At 38.2% G+C, this 15,019-nt stretch overlaps 1 protein-coding gene across 2 annotated transcripts; it reads right to left on the bottom strand.

The window, feature by feature from the left end:
- On the bottom strand, positions 1-14,527 carry GTF2A2 (general transcription factor IIA subunit 2). Of its 2 annotated transcripts, XM_010979958.3 has the most exons (6): positions 14,384-14,527; positions 4,944-5,014; positions 3,644-3,764; positions 2,897-3,001; positions 2,070-2,196; positions 1-309 (listed from the first exon to the last, which is right to left on the bottom strand). In XM_010979958.3, the coding sequence occupies exons 3-6, from the start codon at positions 3,713-3,715 to the stop codon at positions 284-286; spliced, it is 330 nt and encodes a 109-aa protein (XP_010978260.1). In that variant the 5' UTR covers positions 3,716-3,764; positions 4,944-5,014; positions 14,384-14,527; the 3' UTR covers positions 1-283. The 2 variants fall into 2 exon arrangements, with proteins under 2 accessions (XP_010978260.1, XP_010978261.1); XM_010979959.3 differs by lacking the exon at positions 4,944-5,014 and having other exon boundaries at positions 14,384-14,520.
- Positions 14,528-15,019: the final 492 nt, after the last annotated feature.

The following is a 15,019-nucleotide window of genomic DNA, read 5'->3' as shown; positions in this document are numbered from 1 at the left end:
TTGAGGTTTAAAAGGAGTTTATTAAAGAATAGTCTTACGAAGGAAACAATGTTTGATTTGTCTTAAAAAAAAATGGCCTGCTTCTTCATGCTGTATAATAAAGGTGAGGTAAGAGGGTGCAGCGTTACAAGCTTCTCTCTACTGGAACTCTCACATAGTACAGCACAGTGTAGTCATCTCTCCAATGCTAGAATAAATTAAAAAAAAGTCTCTTCTATGCTTCTCTTCAAAAAGCGGTGAGCAATAACAGAAGATGGCATTAAAAAAAGCCATTTTTTTCTATTCATTCTGTAGTATTGGAGCCAGTATCTGGGAAACAGAGGAGAGAAAGATTTAAATATTTTGAGAAAATCTTTAAAAAGCAAAACAAGAACTAATGGTGGTGCTGGTGTGCAGGATGGGGAAGTAGGGGAGACAAGGTTGGAAAGGAAGGTTAGTGTTGGCCCTCCATATTTATCTGCGAGAAAAATCAACTTGTATTACATTCGGTTCATGTAACTGCTACTTAATTTTTTTAGATCTTCTACTATGTCAAACTGCAAAACCACGAAGGACTGTAACAAACATATAATCAGAAGAGAATTGTTACTTAATTCCTTGTGAGGAACAGACCTAAATTCTAGGCACTGTAACTTTTTCTCTGCATCTATATTACCAACTGACTTTTAAGGAAGCTGATTTTTAGGAAAAACAGGCTTATCTCATTGTACTGCTGCATTTATCTGACTGCTTAGGAAAGGTATTACTTAGGTAAACTTCTACCACTAAATACCACAACCATTTGTATTTTAATGATTGATTGTAGTCTTCTCTACTGACACAGAGTGCGTGGGGCAGGCGCACTGCTGTGTACTTTGTCTGTTCAGACTTCAAGGGATGCGGTCTCCTATTTTTAAGCAACAGAAATATATTCTAGGGACCAGCACGCTGGCGCTCCGGTAAGTGAAATACATATTTTGATATACAGTTTGCTCAGGGGTCTTACCCACTTTTTGGTTCACGGCTGTATGTTTCAAGTGACTGAAACAGAGACTCCAGCAGTCTGCATCTGTGCTGGCCAGCACGGCAGCCACTGGCTAGCCGCACGTGGCTATGAAATAAAAATTATAAGCCGAAATGTTTTAGGGCAACTGGGAAATCTGAAGTGCTTAATAGCCAGTTGTGGCTGTTGGAGAACATTTCCATCAGTACAAAAGTTTTATGAAGAGTACTGGGCTACATCATTAACTCATTTTGATAGAAGTCTAGAAATTATACAGTGATGCTCAGATTTTACTAAGGGTTATGAGGATGCTATTAGCCTAAATTATAAGGCATGAAAAGAAGTATACATTATCTGACAGAGAAATATTATCATTTGTAATCTAGAAACTGTTAAAAAAAAAAAAAGCCTACAGATCTTTTTTGCTGTTACAGCAAGGAACAAAGTATCTGATCCTCAAAAAGTCATCTAAGTGTAAAGTTTCTTTCAAAAGGGCTAAAGGCATAATTTTAGGTAACTATGAAAAATCAGGCTTAAGAGACTAGTTAATGACTTAATGTGAGAACAAATATATATATATACACAGAATATATGTTTGTGTATATATATATAAATATACATAAAGACAGGAAAGGCATACAGCAAAATATTAAAAGGTGATACGTTATCTCCAGTTTTGAAACATTTAAGGACCTGCACAAGTTCCTAGGTCTGCAATATAAAATGTATAAGGTAGCCAGCAACACAGAAACCACAGAACTGCTGAGGTTAACTACTTTCTTAAAAAAAAGTAAGCACTTTGAATTTGCAACTGAAATAGGGAAGAAAAGCTTATGAAAGTGCTCTCCCCAGCCCCCCCCCCCCCCCCCGATCCAGTTCAACCTGTGGACGTAATCTGTGTGTCATGAAATTTATACGTTAAGTCAGTAAAAGGCTATTATTCAGAATCTTGCTGAGAGAATCCAGCTCTCTACCTGGGTGTGGATCATAGGCCGTTTCCCCCAACTTTGGATGACAATTTTCTAAAGATTCATGAAGACAAGATTTCAAGTAGCTCTGCTTTCACAGTACTTAGTTAAGCACTTACTTTTACCATCACAGGCTACAATTTTCACTTTATCCACTTTAATGAGTTCTGTCACCTCTCTGAATTCAACATCATTCAATACAAAAGTCCACACGTTATCGCAGAATCGGTATGTGTTTAGAGAGCCCTTTAAAACAAAACATTTAGAGAAATCATGAAAATTCATTTTTTGCTGTCACATTTTTCTCCAGGCAATTATAAGAAACCAAATACATAATTCTTAAAATAGTATGATTAGCTTCAGCTTTCCCTTAATTTTCATCCTATCAATCATTTGAAGAAAAAAAATCATAAATTTTCTCAGGGAAGAGTTAAAATCTATTTTCAGCACTGAAAGCTGAGGTAGAATGGACATTTGTGTATTTCTACTGCCCTCATGTGGCTACATTATGAAAGTTCATGTGAATTTCTATGTACAGACTTTGTGCACAAGCAGGGCAGTCCTGGAAACATTAAATATAATCCTGTGACTTACCTCAGCTGAAGTACAGTATTATCGTCCGTCTTATTTTAAAGATGTATCTGAACATGAAAAGCTAACTTGAAGAGTGTGACAGAAGCATCTGAATACAGTCATAATGTGATACCCACATACACACATATTCAGGTATGAAACATAGAAGTTGATAAAAGAAATTTATATGCCTAAAAGCAGTTAGAAAGAACCAAAAATGTACATGGGTTAAAAAAAATCATACTTGGGTGAGCAACTTTTGATCTGGATTATAGGAAATTCCACTCCTGGCAAGGGAGGGAACAGGTCCTTCCTCCCCCCCGCCCCCCATCCCCATTGATGCAACCTTCCTCCCTTAAAACAGTGTCCTTACCCTGAAATTCACTCTGTTCCTCACCCGCTGTGCCAACGCTGAATTAATAGCCTTATCAAACTGAAGCAGAACTTGAAGGGCAAGTTGAGGAGTAATCTGCTGAGACTGCAAGAAGAAAGAATGGTAAGTCCTTAGGGAAGAACCAGACAGACCATTGGGTAGTGATTACATAGTACTTTTAGGTAGTACCTAAGACATAACTGAGGTTACCCAGAGCCGCTAGACTGGAATTCCTTAGACAACTCTGTCTACCACTCCTTCAGCGTGTCTGTAAAGAGGTATTCAGTAACTTAAAGGAAAAAAGCTTCTTTTAAATAAGAAACCTAGGACCAATCATGTTTTAAAAAATCTAATGAATCTCATCAAAGCTCAAACTGTATATGACAATAAATGTTAATACATTGTTAGACGACAGATTTACATAAAAAGGTTAATTTTTCTAAAATTAGAATGTAAATTCAAAACTTATTAAAAGCTAAGGACTTATGTTAACGCATCCAAAATTATTGTAAAGCTACATCAAATGTCATAATTATTTGAAAACCAACAACCATCTTTGAAAATCAGCTAACTCCACACTCATTATATTTCATATCCCACAGCAAGGATGGTATAATCACAGCAAGCTGAGGTTATTCACCTGAATGACTGACTTGCTGGGTCAGTGTATCTCTTTGCCTGGGAGATGGGGTATAACAAGAATTACTATGGACCATCTATAGGAAGTGTTGATTTTTAGTCTCCCACCTGTATGAGCTCATCGAGGCTCTCCTGAAGACTGTTTCCCAAAGTGGTATTCCTGTACAACTGATAGGCCATGGCTCAGGAGGGATAAATTCTTTTTCTTATTCAGGCTTGCATTGATGTTCTAAAAACGTAATATTAAAAGTATTTTAAAATAAAGGAAAACATTGTAAGTTACTATGTAATGTAGGAATTACAAGAAACAATTAAAAATGATGTTTGTATTTTTCCAGTTACTTTGACATACATTTTTCATCCTTACACAAAGTATAGATATATATTAAAGCATACATCTTTGCCATTTCTTTCAAATGTCTACCTTTTGACCTAGTTCTAGAACTATGTACCACTTTCTTTCTTACTGTCCAGTCACTGATCCAATCTTTGCTCACACTTGCGTGCCTACCAAGAAGACAGCACTGTGATAGGTACCATGGAGAGGATGAGGAATAAAAATAACTGCTGACCCTAAAAAATTTATACTTTAGAGAAGGTAACACGCCTATGCCTATAAAAAAGTTAGAGACTAAGAACTGTGATAAGAGAGACGCACGGTGTCCTGTGGCGGCTGCCTGCTGATGAATGGGTTGGCTCACAAAAGCTTCCTGATTCTTCAAGGTAGACTCTGCCCAAGAGCAGGGGGAAAGTCATCTTAGGCTGAAAAAGCCAGAATAAGTATATCCATAGAAGTAAGAACTAATACACTTGGTAGCAAGAACTATCAATTGTTCCTGTTTTGGGTGTGAGTATGGACAGGAAGTAGTAGGACACGAGGCTGAAAAAGATGACAAGGATGGCTTTGTTCATCAGGAGCGGTGCCAGGGTTATACAGAGCAGGTAATTGGGAGCCCCCGAAGCATTCAAGCCTGGAAACATCAGACAAACAGGCAGCGATGTGAAGAACGTGCTTGCAAGATTAGGAATATTTGAGGGATGAGGGCCCCAAGGGAGTGGCAGCAGAAAAGATTCGACAAATGCTGAGCTTCTACTACACGTTACATGTAAGATCCCTGACCTCACGGCACCGTCAGTTTAGAGCTGGACAAGAGAGAGAGATTCAAGGAGTAATCATCCGGTCAAACTCAGCAAAAATAATGGTGCGTTACCAGTCTTCACATTACACATCAGCTTGTGAGCATCAGATCGCTTCTGCCTTCCTGAAGCCTTTTCTTTGGCTTTTGGGACCTCACACTCAGTTTTCTCCCCTGCCTCACTGGCTACTACTGTTCCTTATTTCCTTTTATTGGCTGCTGCTCAGCAATTTGACTTCTGTCTTCTCTATATGCTTTCCTCCCTCACTTACCTCATCCAGGCTTCCGGCTTTAAACACTTTTATCTGCTACTGACTTGCAAATTTATACTTCCAGTGCTTACCTTAAAAAAAAAAAAAAGCAGATAATAACTATTCTCGTTTCTCTCATCAAATATCAGTTATGTCTATTCTTGAATTTTATGTAAATAAAGTCTTACAATATGTATTCTTTTGTGTGTGTGTGTGTCTTCTCTTTAAAATGTTTTAGAAATTTATCCAAGTTGTTTCATGTACCAGCTTAAATAATAATAACAATAACAACAACAACAACAACACTACTAATCTTATTACTGAATGGTATAAAAAAGTATTTTTTAGTGAATAAACTTGGTGATAAGTCAAAATGCTAATATCAAATTATATTATACTTAGATGCATTTATTGTAACTTTTCTACTTTCCTGAGAGAACTAAAGCAATGAAAACCTCCGACTCTTGGAGGATTTTCAGTCAAGATGGGGGAGTAGTTAGACCACAATTTCGCCTCTCCTCTCGATTACAACAAAACCACAGCCGCCTGCTGAAAAGCCATCAAGAAAAAAGACTGGAGCCTAGCAAAAAAGATCTTCACTAGAAACAGAGAGGGAAAAACAGTGGGCTGTCAGGAAGGGCGTGCTTGTGATATAACTAGGCCTCATACCCCCAAGGTGGGTGACCCACAAGCTAAAGAACAATTAATTCACAAAGGCCCTCCCACAGGAGTGAGAGTTCTGAGCCCCAAGTCAGGCGCCCCAGCCCAGGAGGAGGAGACCCCAGGACATATGGTTTTGTAGGCCACTGGGGGCTTAACTTCGGGAGCCCCATGGGACTGGGGGAAACAGGGACTTCATTCTCTGGGGATGTGTACACAGAATCTCAGGTACACCAGGGCCAAAGGCAGAGATGGTGATTTCATAGGAACCTGGGCCAGACGTGCCTGCTGGTTTTGGAAGTTCTCCTGGGGATGTAGGGGATGGCTGCGCCTTACCCAGGGGACATAAAAGCTGATGTCGGATGTTCCCAGAGTGCCCATCCACATGAGCTTTCCTGGAGGCTGGGATCTTGATTGGATCATTAGCACCAAGACCCAGCCCCACCCAACAGCCTGTAGGCTTAAGGGCTGGGAAGCCTCAGGCCAAACAACATACTGGGTGGGAACACAGCCCCCCCATCAGCAGACTTCCTGAGCCACAAAAGCCTCTGGACACACCCTTACCCACCAGAGGTCCAGGACCAAGCTTCACCCAGCAGTGGGCAGGCACCAGCTCCTCCTGCCAGGAACCCTGCATAAGCCTCTAGTCCAGCCTCATCCACCAGGGGGCAGTTACCAGAAATGAGAAAACAATAATCCCAAAGCCTGTGGAAGGAATCCACAAACACAGGCCAGACTCTACGCTGGACCCTGGCCCTCGGGTGATACGAGAGGAGTGTACTGCTGGGACGCAAAGGACGTCTCCCACAGAGGGCCACTTCTCCAAGGCTGAGCAAGTAACTAACCTACCTAAAAAACAGAAAGATAGACAACATGAGGCAGTAAAGGAATATCTCCCAGGCCAAGGCACAAGATAAAAATCCAAGAAAAAGAAATAAGTGATGAGATAGGCAGTTTATCCAAGAAAGAGTTTAGAGTAATGATGGTGAAGATGTTCAGAGAACTCAAGAGAAGTATAGATGCAAACTGAAGTTTTCAGCAAAGAGCTGGAAAATACAAAGAATACCCAGAGTTGAAGAATAAAATTACTGAAATGAATAACACACTAGAAGGAACCAAGAATAGACTAAATGAGGCAGAAGAATAGATCAGGGAGCTAGAAGACAGAGTAGTAGAAATCACCACTGTAGAACCAAGAAAAAAGAATGAAAATGATGATAGTTTAAGAGAACTTTCGGACAACATGAAGCACACTAATATCTGCATTATAAGGGTCCCAGGAAGAGAAGAGAAAGAACCTGAGAAAATTTTTGAAGAGATAATAACCAAAAACTTAACTTGTGAAAGGAAACAGTCACCCAAGTCCAGGAAGCAGAGAGGTCCTGACAGGATCAACCCAAAGACGAACACAACAAGGGACACAGTAATCAAACTGACAAAAATTAATGATAAGGAGAAAATACTAAAATCAGCAAGAGAAAAGCAACAAGTAACATACAAGGGAACTCCCATAAGGTTATCAGCTGATTTTTCAGCACAAACTCTTCAGACCAGAAGGGAGTGGCACAATATATTTAAGTGATGAAAGTGAATACTCTATGATGAAAGAATACTCTATTCAGCAAGGCTCTCATTCAGATTTGAGGGAGAAGTCAAAAGTTTCAGATATATCAAGGCTAAAAGAATTCTGCACCTCCGAACCAGCTTTACAACAAATGTTAAAGGAACTTCTCTAGTCATCAAAGCACAAGAAAATAGAAAATAGAAAAAAAAAAAACCCTACAAAAACTAACCCAAAATAATTAACAAAATGGCAATAAGAACATACGTATCGATATCTACATTAAATGTAGATGGATTGAACACTCCAACCAAAAGACATAGGACTGGCTGACCTCGTGGTGCAACAGTAGTGCATCTGACTCCGAAAGACACAGACTGGCTATATGGATACAAAAACAAGACTCATATATATGCTGTCTACAAGAGCTAGAGACACATGCAGGTTGAAAGTAAGGGGATGGAAAAAAATATTCCATGCAAATGGAAACCTAAAGAAAGCTGGGGTATCAATACTTATATTACAGATAACAGATTTTAAGATAGACTGTTACAAAAAACAAAGACGGACATTACATAATGCTTAAAGGATCAATCCAAGAAGAGAATATAACAACTGTAAATATATATGCACTCAACATAGGAGCACCTCAACATATAATGCAATTGTTGAGAGACAACAAGGAGAAATCGACAATAACACAATAATAATGGGGGACCTTAATACTCCACTTACATCAGTGGAGAGATCATCCAGACAAAATCAGTAAGGAAACACAGGCCCTAAATAACGCATTAGACCAGATGGACTTGACTATTATCTATAGAGCATTCTCTCTGAAAGCAACAGAATACACATTCTTCTCAAGTGCACACACAACATTCTCCAGAACTGACCACATGCTGATCACAAAGCTAGCCTCAGCAACTTTAAGAAAACTGAAGTCGTACCAAGCATCTTTTCTGACCACAATGCTATAAGGTTAGAAATCAACTACAAGAAAAAAAGCTGCAAAAACTGGAAACATGTGGAGGCTAAACAATATGCTACTAAACAAACAATGCAGGGAGGAGGGAATAGCTCAAGTGGTAGAGTCCATGTTTAGCATGCATGAGGTCCTGGGTTCAATCCCCAGTACCTCCTCTAAAAAATATAAATAAATGTAATTACTCCCCCCCAATTAAATAATACAACAATGAAATATTAAGAAAAAAACAACCAATAGATAACTGAAGAAATCAAAGAGGAAATCTGAGACAAATGAAAACAAAAACACAATGATTCAAAACGTCTCAGATGCAGAAAAAGCAGTTCTCAGAGGGAAGTTTATAGCAATACAAGCTTACCTCAGGAAACAAGAAAAATCTCAAATAAAAATCTAAACTTACACCTAAAGCAGCTAGAGAAAGAAGAACAAACAAAATCCAAAGTTACCAGAAAGAAAAGAACCCATAAAGACTACACCAGAAATAAATGAAATACAGACTAAAAAAACAATAGAAATGATCAATGAAACTAAAAGCTGGTTCTCTGAAAAGATAAAAAATTGATAAACCTTTAGTCTGACTCAAAAAAAAAGGAGGGCCTAATTAATAAAATCAGAAATGAATAAGGAGAAGTTACAACTGACACTACAGAAATACAAGGGATCGTAAGAGGCTACTATGAGCAATTATATGCCAACAAAAAGGTCAATGTAGAAAAAATGGATTATTTCTTAGAAAGGTACAATTTGGCAAGATAGAACCAGGAAAAAACTGATAACGTGAACTGACCAATTACTAGCACTGAAATTGAATCAGTAATTTAAAAACTCCTGACTAACAAAAGTCTAAGACCAGACGGCTTATTAGATGAATTCTACCAAACATTTACAGAAAGCTTAACACCAGTCCTTCTTAAACTATTCCAAAAAACTGCAGAGAAAGGAACACTTCCAAACTCGTTCTACGAGGCCATCATCACCTTGATACCAAAACCCCCCCCAATAACAAAGATATCACACAAAAAGAAAATTACAGGCAAATATTACTTATGAATATAGATACAAAAATCCTAATCAAAATACGAGCAAGAATGCATTAAAAGGACCATACACCATGATCAAGTGGGATTTATCCCAGGGATACAGGGATTTTTCAATATCTGCAAACCAATCTATGTGATTCACCACATTAACAAATTCACAAATAAAAACCGTATGATCATCTCAGTATATGCAGAAAAAGCTTTTGATAAAATTCAACATCCATTTATGATAGAAACTCTCCAGAACATGAGAAAAGACGGAACATACCTTAACATAATAAAGGCCATATACAAGCTAATATCACACTTAACAGGGAAAAGCCAAAAAGCACTTCCTCTTAGATCAGGAACAAGACAAGGATGTCCACTCTTGCCAAATTTATTCAACATAGTTTTGGAAGTCTTAGCCACAGCAAAGAGAGAAGAAAAAGAAATGAAAGGAATCCAAATTGGAAACGAAGAAGTTAAACTGTCATTGTCTGCAAATAATATGACACTATACATAGAAAACCCTAAAGAAGTGACCAGAAAACTACTAGAACTCATCAATGAATTTGGTAAAATACAGGATACAAAACTAATATTTAGAAGTCAGCTGCATTTCTATACACTAAAACAACTAAATAACAGAAAAAGAAAGTAAGGGAACAATACCATTTACCATCACACCAAAAAGAATAAAATACCCAGGAATAAACCTACCCAAGGAGGCAAAAGACCTGTGCTTTGAAAACTGTAAGACACTGATAAAGGAAACTGAACATGATACAAACAAATGGAAAGAAAGATATACCATGTTTTTGGATTGGAAGAATCAATATTGTTAAAATGGTCATACTACCCAAGGAAATATACAGATTCAATACACTCCTGATCAAATTACCAATAACATTTCTCAAAGAGCTGAAGCAAATAAATGTTAAAATTTATATGGACACACAAAAACCCTGTTAGCCAAAACAATCTTGACAAAGAACAGAGCTGGTGGAATCATGGTCCCTGACTTCATACTATATTACAAAGCTACAGTCATCAAAATAGTATGGTACTGGCACAAAAACAGACACATAGATCAATGGAACAGGAAAGTCCAGAAATAAACCCACCCACTTATGGTGAATTAATCTACAACAAAAAGAGCAAGAATATACAATGCAGAAAAGACAGTCCCTTCAGCAAGTGGCACTGGGACAGCTGGACAGCCATATGTAAGTCAATGACGTTACAACACTCTCACAGCATACTAAAAAATAAACTCATAATGGCTTAAAGACTTAAATATAAGATAAGACACTGTAAACATCCTGGAGGACAACATAGGCAAAATATTTTCAGACATAAATCCTCGCAATGTTCTCCCAAGGCAGTTTACTCAGGCAACAGAAATAGAAGCAAAGACCCCCCCAAAAACCAAAAAATCAAATGGGATCTAATTAAACTTATAAGCTTTTGCACAGCAAAGGAAACCATAAGCAAAAGAAAAAGACAACATACAGAATGGGATGGATACATACAGAATGGATGCAAAAGATGAGTCTCACAAGGGCTTAATTTCCAGAATATATAAACATCTCATACAACTTAATAAGAAAAAAACAAACAACCCAATCCAAAACTGGGCAGAAGACAAAAACAAGAAATTCTTCAATGAAGACAGACAGATGGCAAATAAGCACATGAAAAAATGCTCAATATTGCTAATTATCAGAGAAATGCAAATCAAAGCTACAATGAGGTATTAACTCACACCAGTCAGAATGGGCATCATTCAAAAGTCCACAAATGATAAATGCCAGAGAGGCTGCAGAGAAAAGGGAACCCTCCTACAATTTGGTGGGAATGCAGTTTGGTGCAGCCATTATGGAAAACAGTATACAGATTCATCAAAAGACTGAAAATACACTTACCACATGATTCAGCAATCCCACTCCTGAGCATATATTGAGGGAACCTTAATTCAAAGATACATGAACCTCAATGTTCACAGCAGCACTATTTACAATAGCCAAGACATGGAAACAACCTAAATGCCCACTGACAGATGACTGGGTAAAGCAGTTCTTGTGTATTTATATAATGGACTACTACTAAGCCATAAAAAATAATAAAATAATGCCATTTGCAGCAACATGGATGGACATGGAGATGATTGTCATTCTAAGTGAAGTAAACCAGAGAGAAAGAAAAATACCATATGATGTCACTCATGTGGAATCCAAAAAAAGAAAAACAAGCCACTAATGAACTTATCTATAAGACAGAAACAGACTCAGAGAGAGAAAACAAACTTATGGTTACCGGGGGAAAATGAGGTGGGAAGGGATAAATTGGGAATTTGAGATCTGCAAATAATAACTAAATACAAACAGATAAACAGCAGGTTTCTTCTGTATAGCACAGGGAACTATTTCAATATCCTGTAGTAACCTTTAATGAAAAAAAATGAAAACGAATATATGTATGTATATGCATGACTGAAACATTACACTGGAGTTGACACACTGTAAACTGACTATACTTCAATTAAAAAAAAAAATCCATCCTTTGTATTGTTATATTGCCAATATATGTTATATATCATCATATATTTTACTATTTTGGTAATAATACGTCAACATGTCAACTATACTGGTAATAATATGTCAATAAAGTGTTATTTTTGCTTGGAAAAAAACCGCAATGAGATATCACCTCACACTTGTTAGAACTGCTACTATGAAAATGTTAGGAAACAGTTAAGTGTTGGTGAGGATGTGGATTAAAGGGAAGCCTTGTGCACTGCTGTCAGGAAGGTACACTGGTGCAGCCACTATGTAAAACAGTATGGAGGTTCCTCAAAAAACTAAAAAAGAACACCAAATGATCCAGCAATCCACTTTTGGGTATTTATTACAAAAAAATGAAAACACTAACTGGAAAAGATATATGCACCCCCACATTCACTGTAGAACTATTTACAATAGCCAAGATATGAAAACAACCTAAGAGTCCACTGATGGATGTCTGGATAAAGACACTGACATATATACACAGTGGTTTATTATTCCAACTTAAAAAAAGAAATCTTGCAAAGTGTTACGGCATGAGTGGACCTCAAGGGAATTATACTAAATGAAGTAAGTCAGAGAAAAAGACAAATACCAAATCATCTGCCTTACATGTGAAATGTTTACAACAAACTAAAACCCCCCCAAGCTCACAGAGACAGATTGGTGGTTGCCAGGGGTGAAGAGTGGAAGATTGGAGAAACTGGTAATGGGGGTCAAAAAAAAATGCAGTTGATATAAAATAGAAATTTAAAATACTTTAAAAATTGACTTTATAATACATGTATATATGTATACATATATGTATGTTTACATATATGCTAAAAATACATAATATATGAGTTAAATATTAAACTGAGCTGATCAGGACACCTTAACTGAAATGTTGAGAACAATGAACATATACAAATACAGTAAAGCATTTCAAAATGATATAATATATATAATTAGATATAAAAGACAACAAAAAATCCCTAAATGACAAGGTAACCTTCAGACTGGGAGAAAATACTTGCGTATCATGTATCTGATCAGGGATTTTAATATCCAAAAGATATAAACAGCTCAAACAGGAAAAAAGCAAGCCACCCAATTCAAAAATGACAGAGGATCAGAAAAGACATTTTTCCAAAGACATCCAGGTGGCCAACAGGTGTATGAAAAGATAATCATCACTAATCATCAGGGTAATGCAAATCAAAACTACAATGAGATATCACTTCATACACATTAGAATGGCTATTATCAAACAGACAAGAAATAACAAGTATTGGTGAGGATGGGGAGAAAAGGGAGACCTTGTGCACTGTTGGTGGGAACGTAAATTGGTGCAGCCAATATGGAGAACAGTACAGAGGTTGGTCAAAAAAAATCAAACACAACTGTCATGTATTTCAACATTTCCACTTTTGGGTATTTATGTGAGGAAAAAGAAAACACTAAGCCAAAAAGATATACACACTTTTCTTTCACTGAAGCATTATTTACAACAGCCTAAGTGTCTATCGATGATGAATGGATAAAGATGTGGAGGTGTGTGTGTATACACACACACGCACACTATACACACAAATACACACACCTACATATACACATAATGGAATATTATTCATACATTAAAAAAGCTGATCTTGCCATTTGGGACAATGCTGATGGCCTTCGAGCGCATAACGCGAAGTGAGGTAAGTTACAGAAAAACAAGTATCACGTGATCTCACTTACATGTGGAATCTAAAAAAAAACTAGGCTCACAGATAGAAGATAAGATTGGGGGTTGGGGGAAGGATGGGTGAAGGGGATCAAAAGGTACAAACTTCCAAATACAAAATAAAAAAGTCATGGAAATGTAACGTACAGCATGGAGACTACAGTTAATAATACTGTATTGCATATTTGAAAGTTGCTAAGAGAGTAGATCTTACAAGCCCTCACCATAAGAAAAAACATTTTTTGACTGGTGATGAATGTTACCTAGACATATTGTAGGGATCCTTTTGACAAATAATTTAATCATTATGTCCTACACGTAAAACTAATATATTGTAAGTCAACTATAACTCAGTAAAAATAATTTTAAAAATACCTATAACTTATTTAAATGTTTGTTGAAGTTACTTGCTTTAATAATCCCAGATTTCTAAAAATTCCTTGTGAAATGCTCCGTTCTTTTAGATATGGTACCAGCCACAAATTTAGTACTACTTCATTTCGCAGTTTACAAAATTAAATTAGAAGACTCACGTTCGAAAGTAACCTGATAGTCTTTCTTGAGCAAACCATTCAGTTTAAATTCATTCGTGTCAGAGTTCACACGAGGTGGGAAAGGCAGACTTTAAACAAGGGAAGAAACACAAGAATAGTACACTTAAGGAATTCCCCCGATATTCCAGGGGGAAAAATCACCCTAAGATGCTTTAAGACATTCGCCTGGCTAAAAATACGGTGCTGGGCTCACGACCTCCTCCAGGACCGTTCAGCTGGCGCCCAGCAGACAAGCCTCCCGCCACAGGACGCTAGCGTCTCCCGGCCGCCTCCCTTCCCTTCCCATCCTGGGGCACCGCCGCAAGGCCAGCGCGGCAGCGAAGTCGGTAACGGGCCGACCCCGAGCGGAAAAGGCCCTCGCAAAAGACCCAACGCAATCCCTGCTGTAGGGGGTGACTCAATACCTGTGGAAAAGGCGCTTCCCGCCGCGGAGAAGACAGAAGCGGCACCGTCAGGAGCCCAACAGGAGGTAGCTACTTCTCCGACCTCCTCTCCGGCCGCCGCAGAGCGCGCAGAGATAGGTCGACGACCCGGAAGCGCTCGCAGAACCTGGAAGTGACTCCGCACTGGAGGGCCCAGAAGCCCCGCCCACTGCCTGATTCCCGTCACCCACTCAAGCATTGGGAGCAGAGGGCGGGGAGGTGGAGAGAGGGGCGTGGGGCCGCAGTCCAACCCCTAGCCCGCTCCACAGGCTTAGTTTCCGAGTAATTCACCAGGTTCACTAAGTCGTCCCTAAGGGAATTTTAGAGACTACTTTTCTTCACGGTTATATGCACAGTTAGGAAATGTTGGGCAGTCACATTTTGTGCCTAAGGTGTAATTCAGGGTAATACTGTTGAAGACTGACATTTGGAAAGATTTTAGCACGGATTTCTTAATTCAAAACAGGGCTGCAATTCATTTAGCCCAGTAAACGTTTAGTTTATGAATCGTTAAGTATTTTTATTTAGGGGGATTTGTATTTAAAATTCGTGCCAAAGGCAAGGGAAATACTGCAATATGTATTTCGTGTTTATGTAGTCCCAAATGGTATCCTAAAT

Source organism: Camelus dromedarius, chromosome 5 (genome assembly GCF_036321535.1).
Source record: "Camelus dromedarius isolate mCamDro1 chromosome 5, mCamDro1.pat, whole genome shotgun sequence".
Lineage (NCBI taxonomy): Eukaryota > Metazoa > Chordata > Mammalia > Artiodactyla > Camelidae > Camelus > Camelus dromedarius.
Note: the sequence above shows the minus strand (reverse complement) of the source record. Positions and strands in the feature narration are given on the sequence as shown.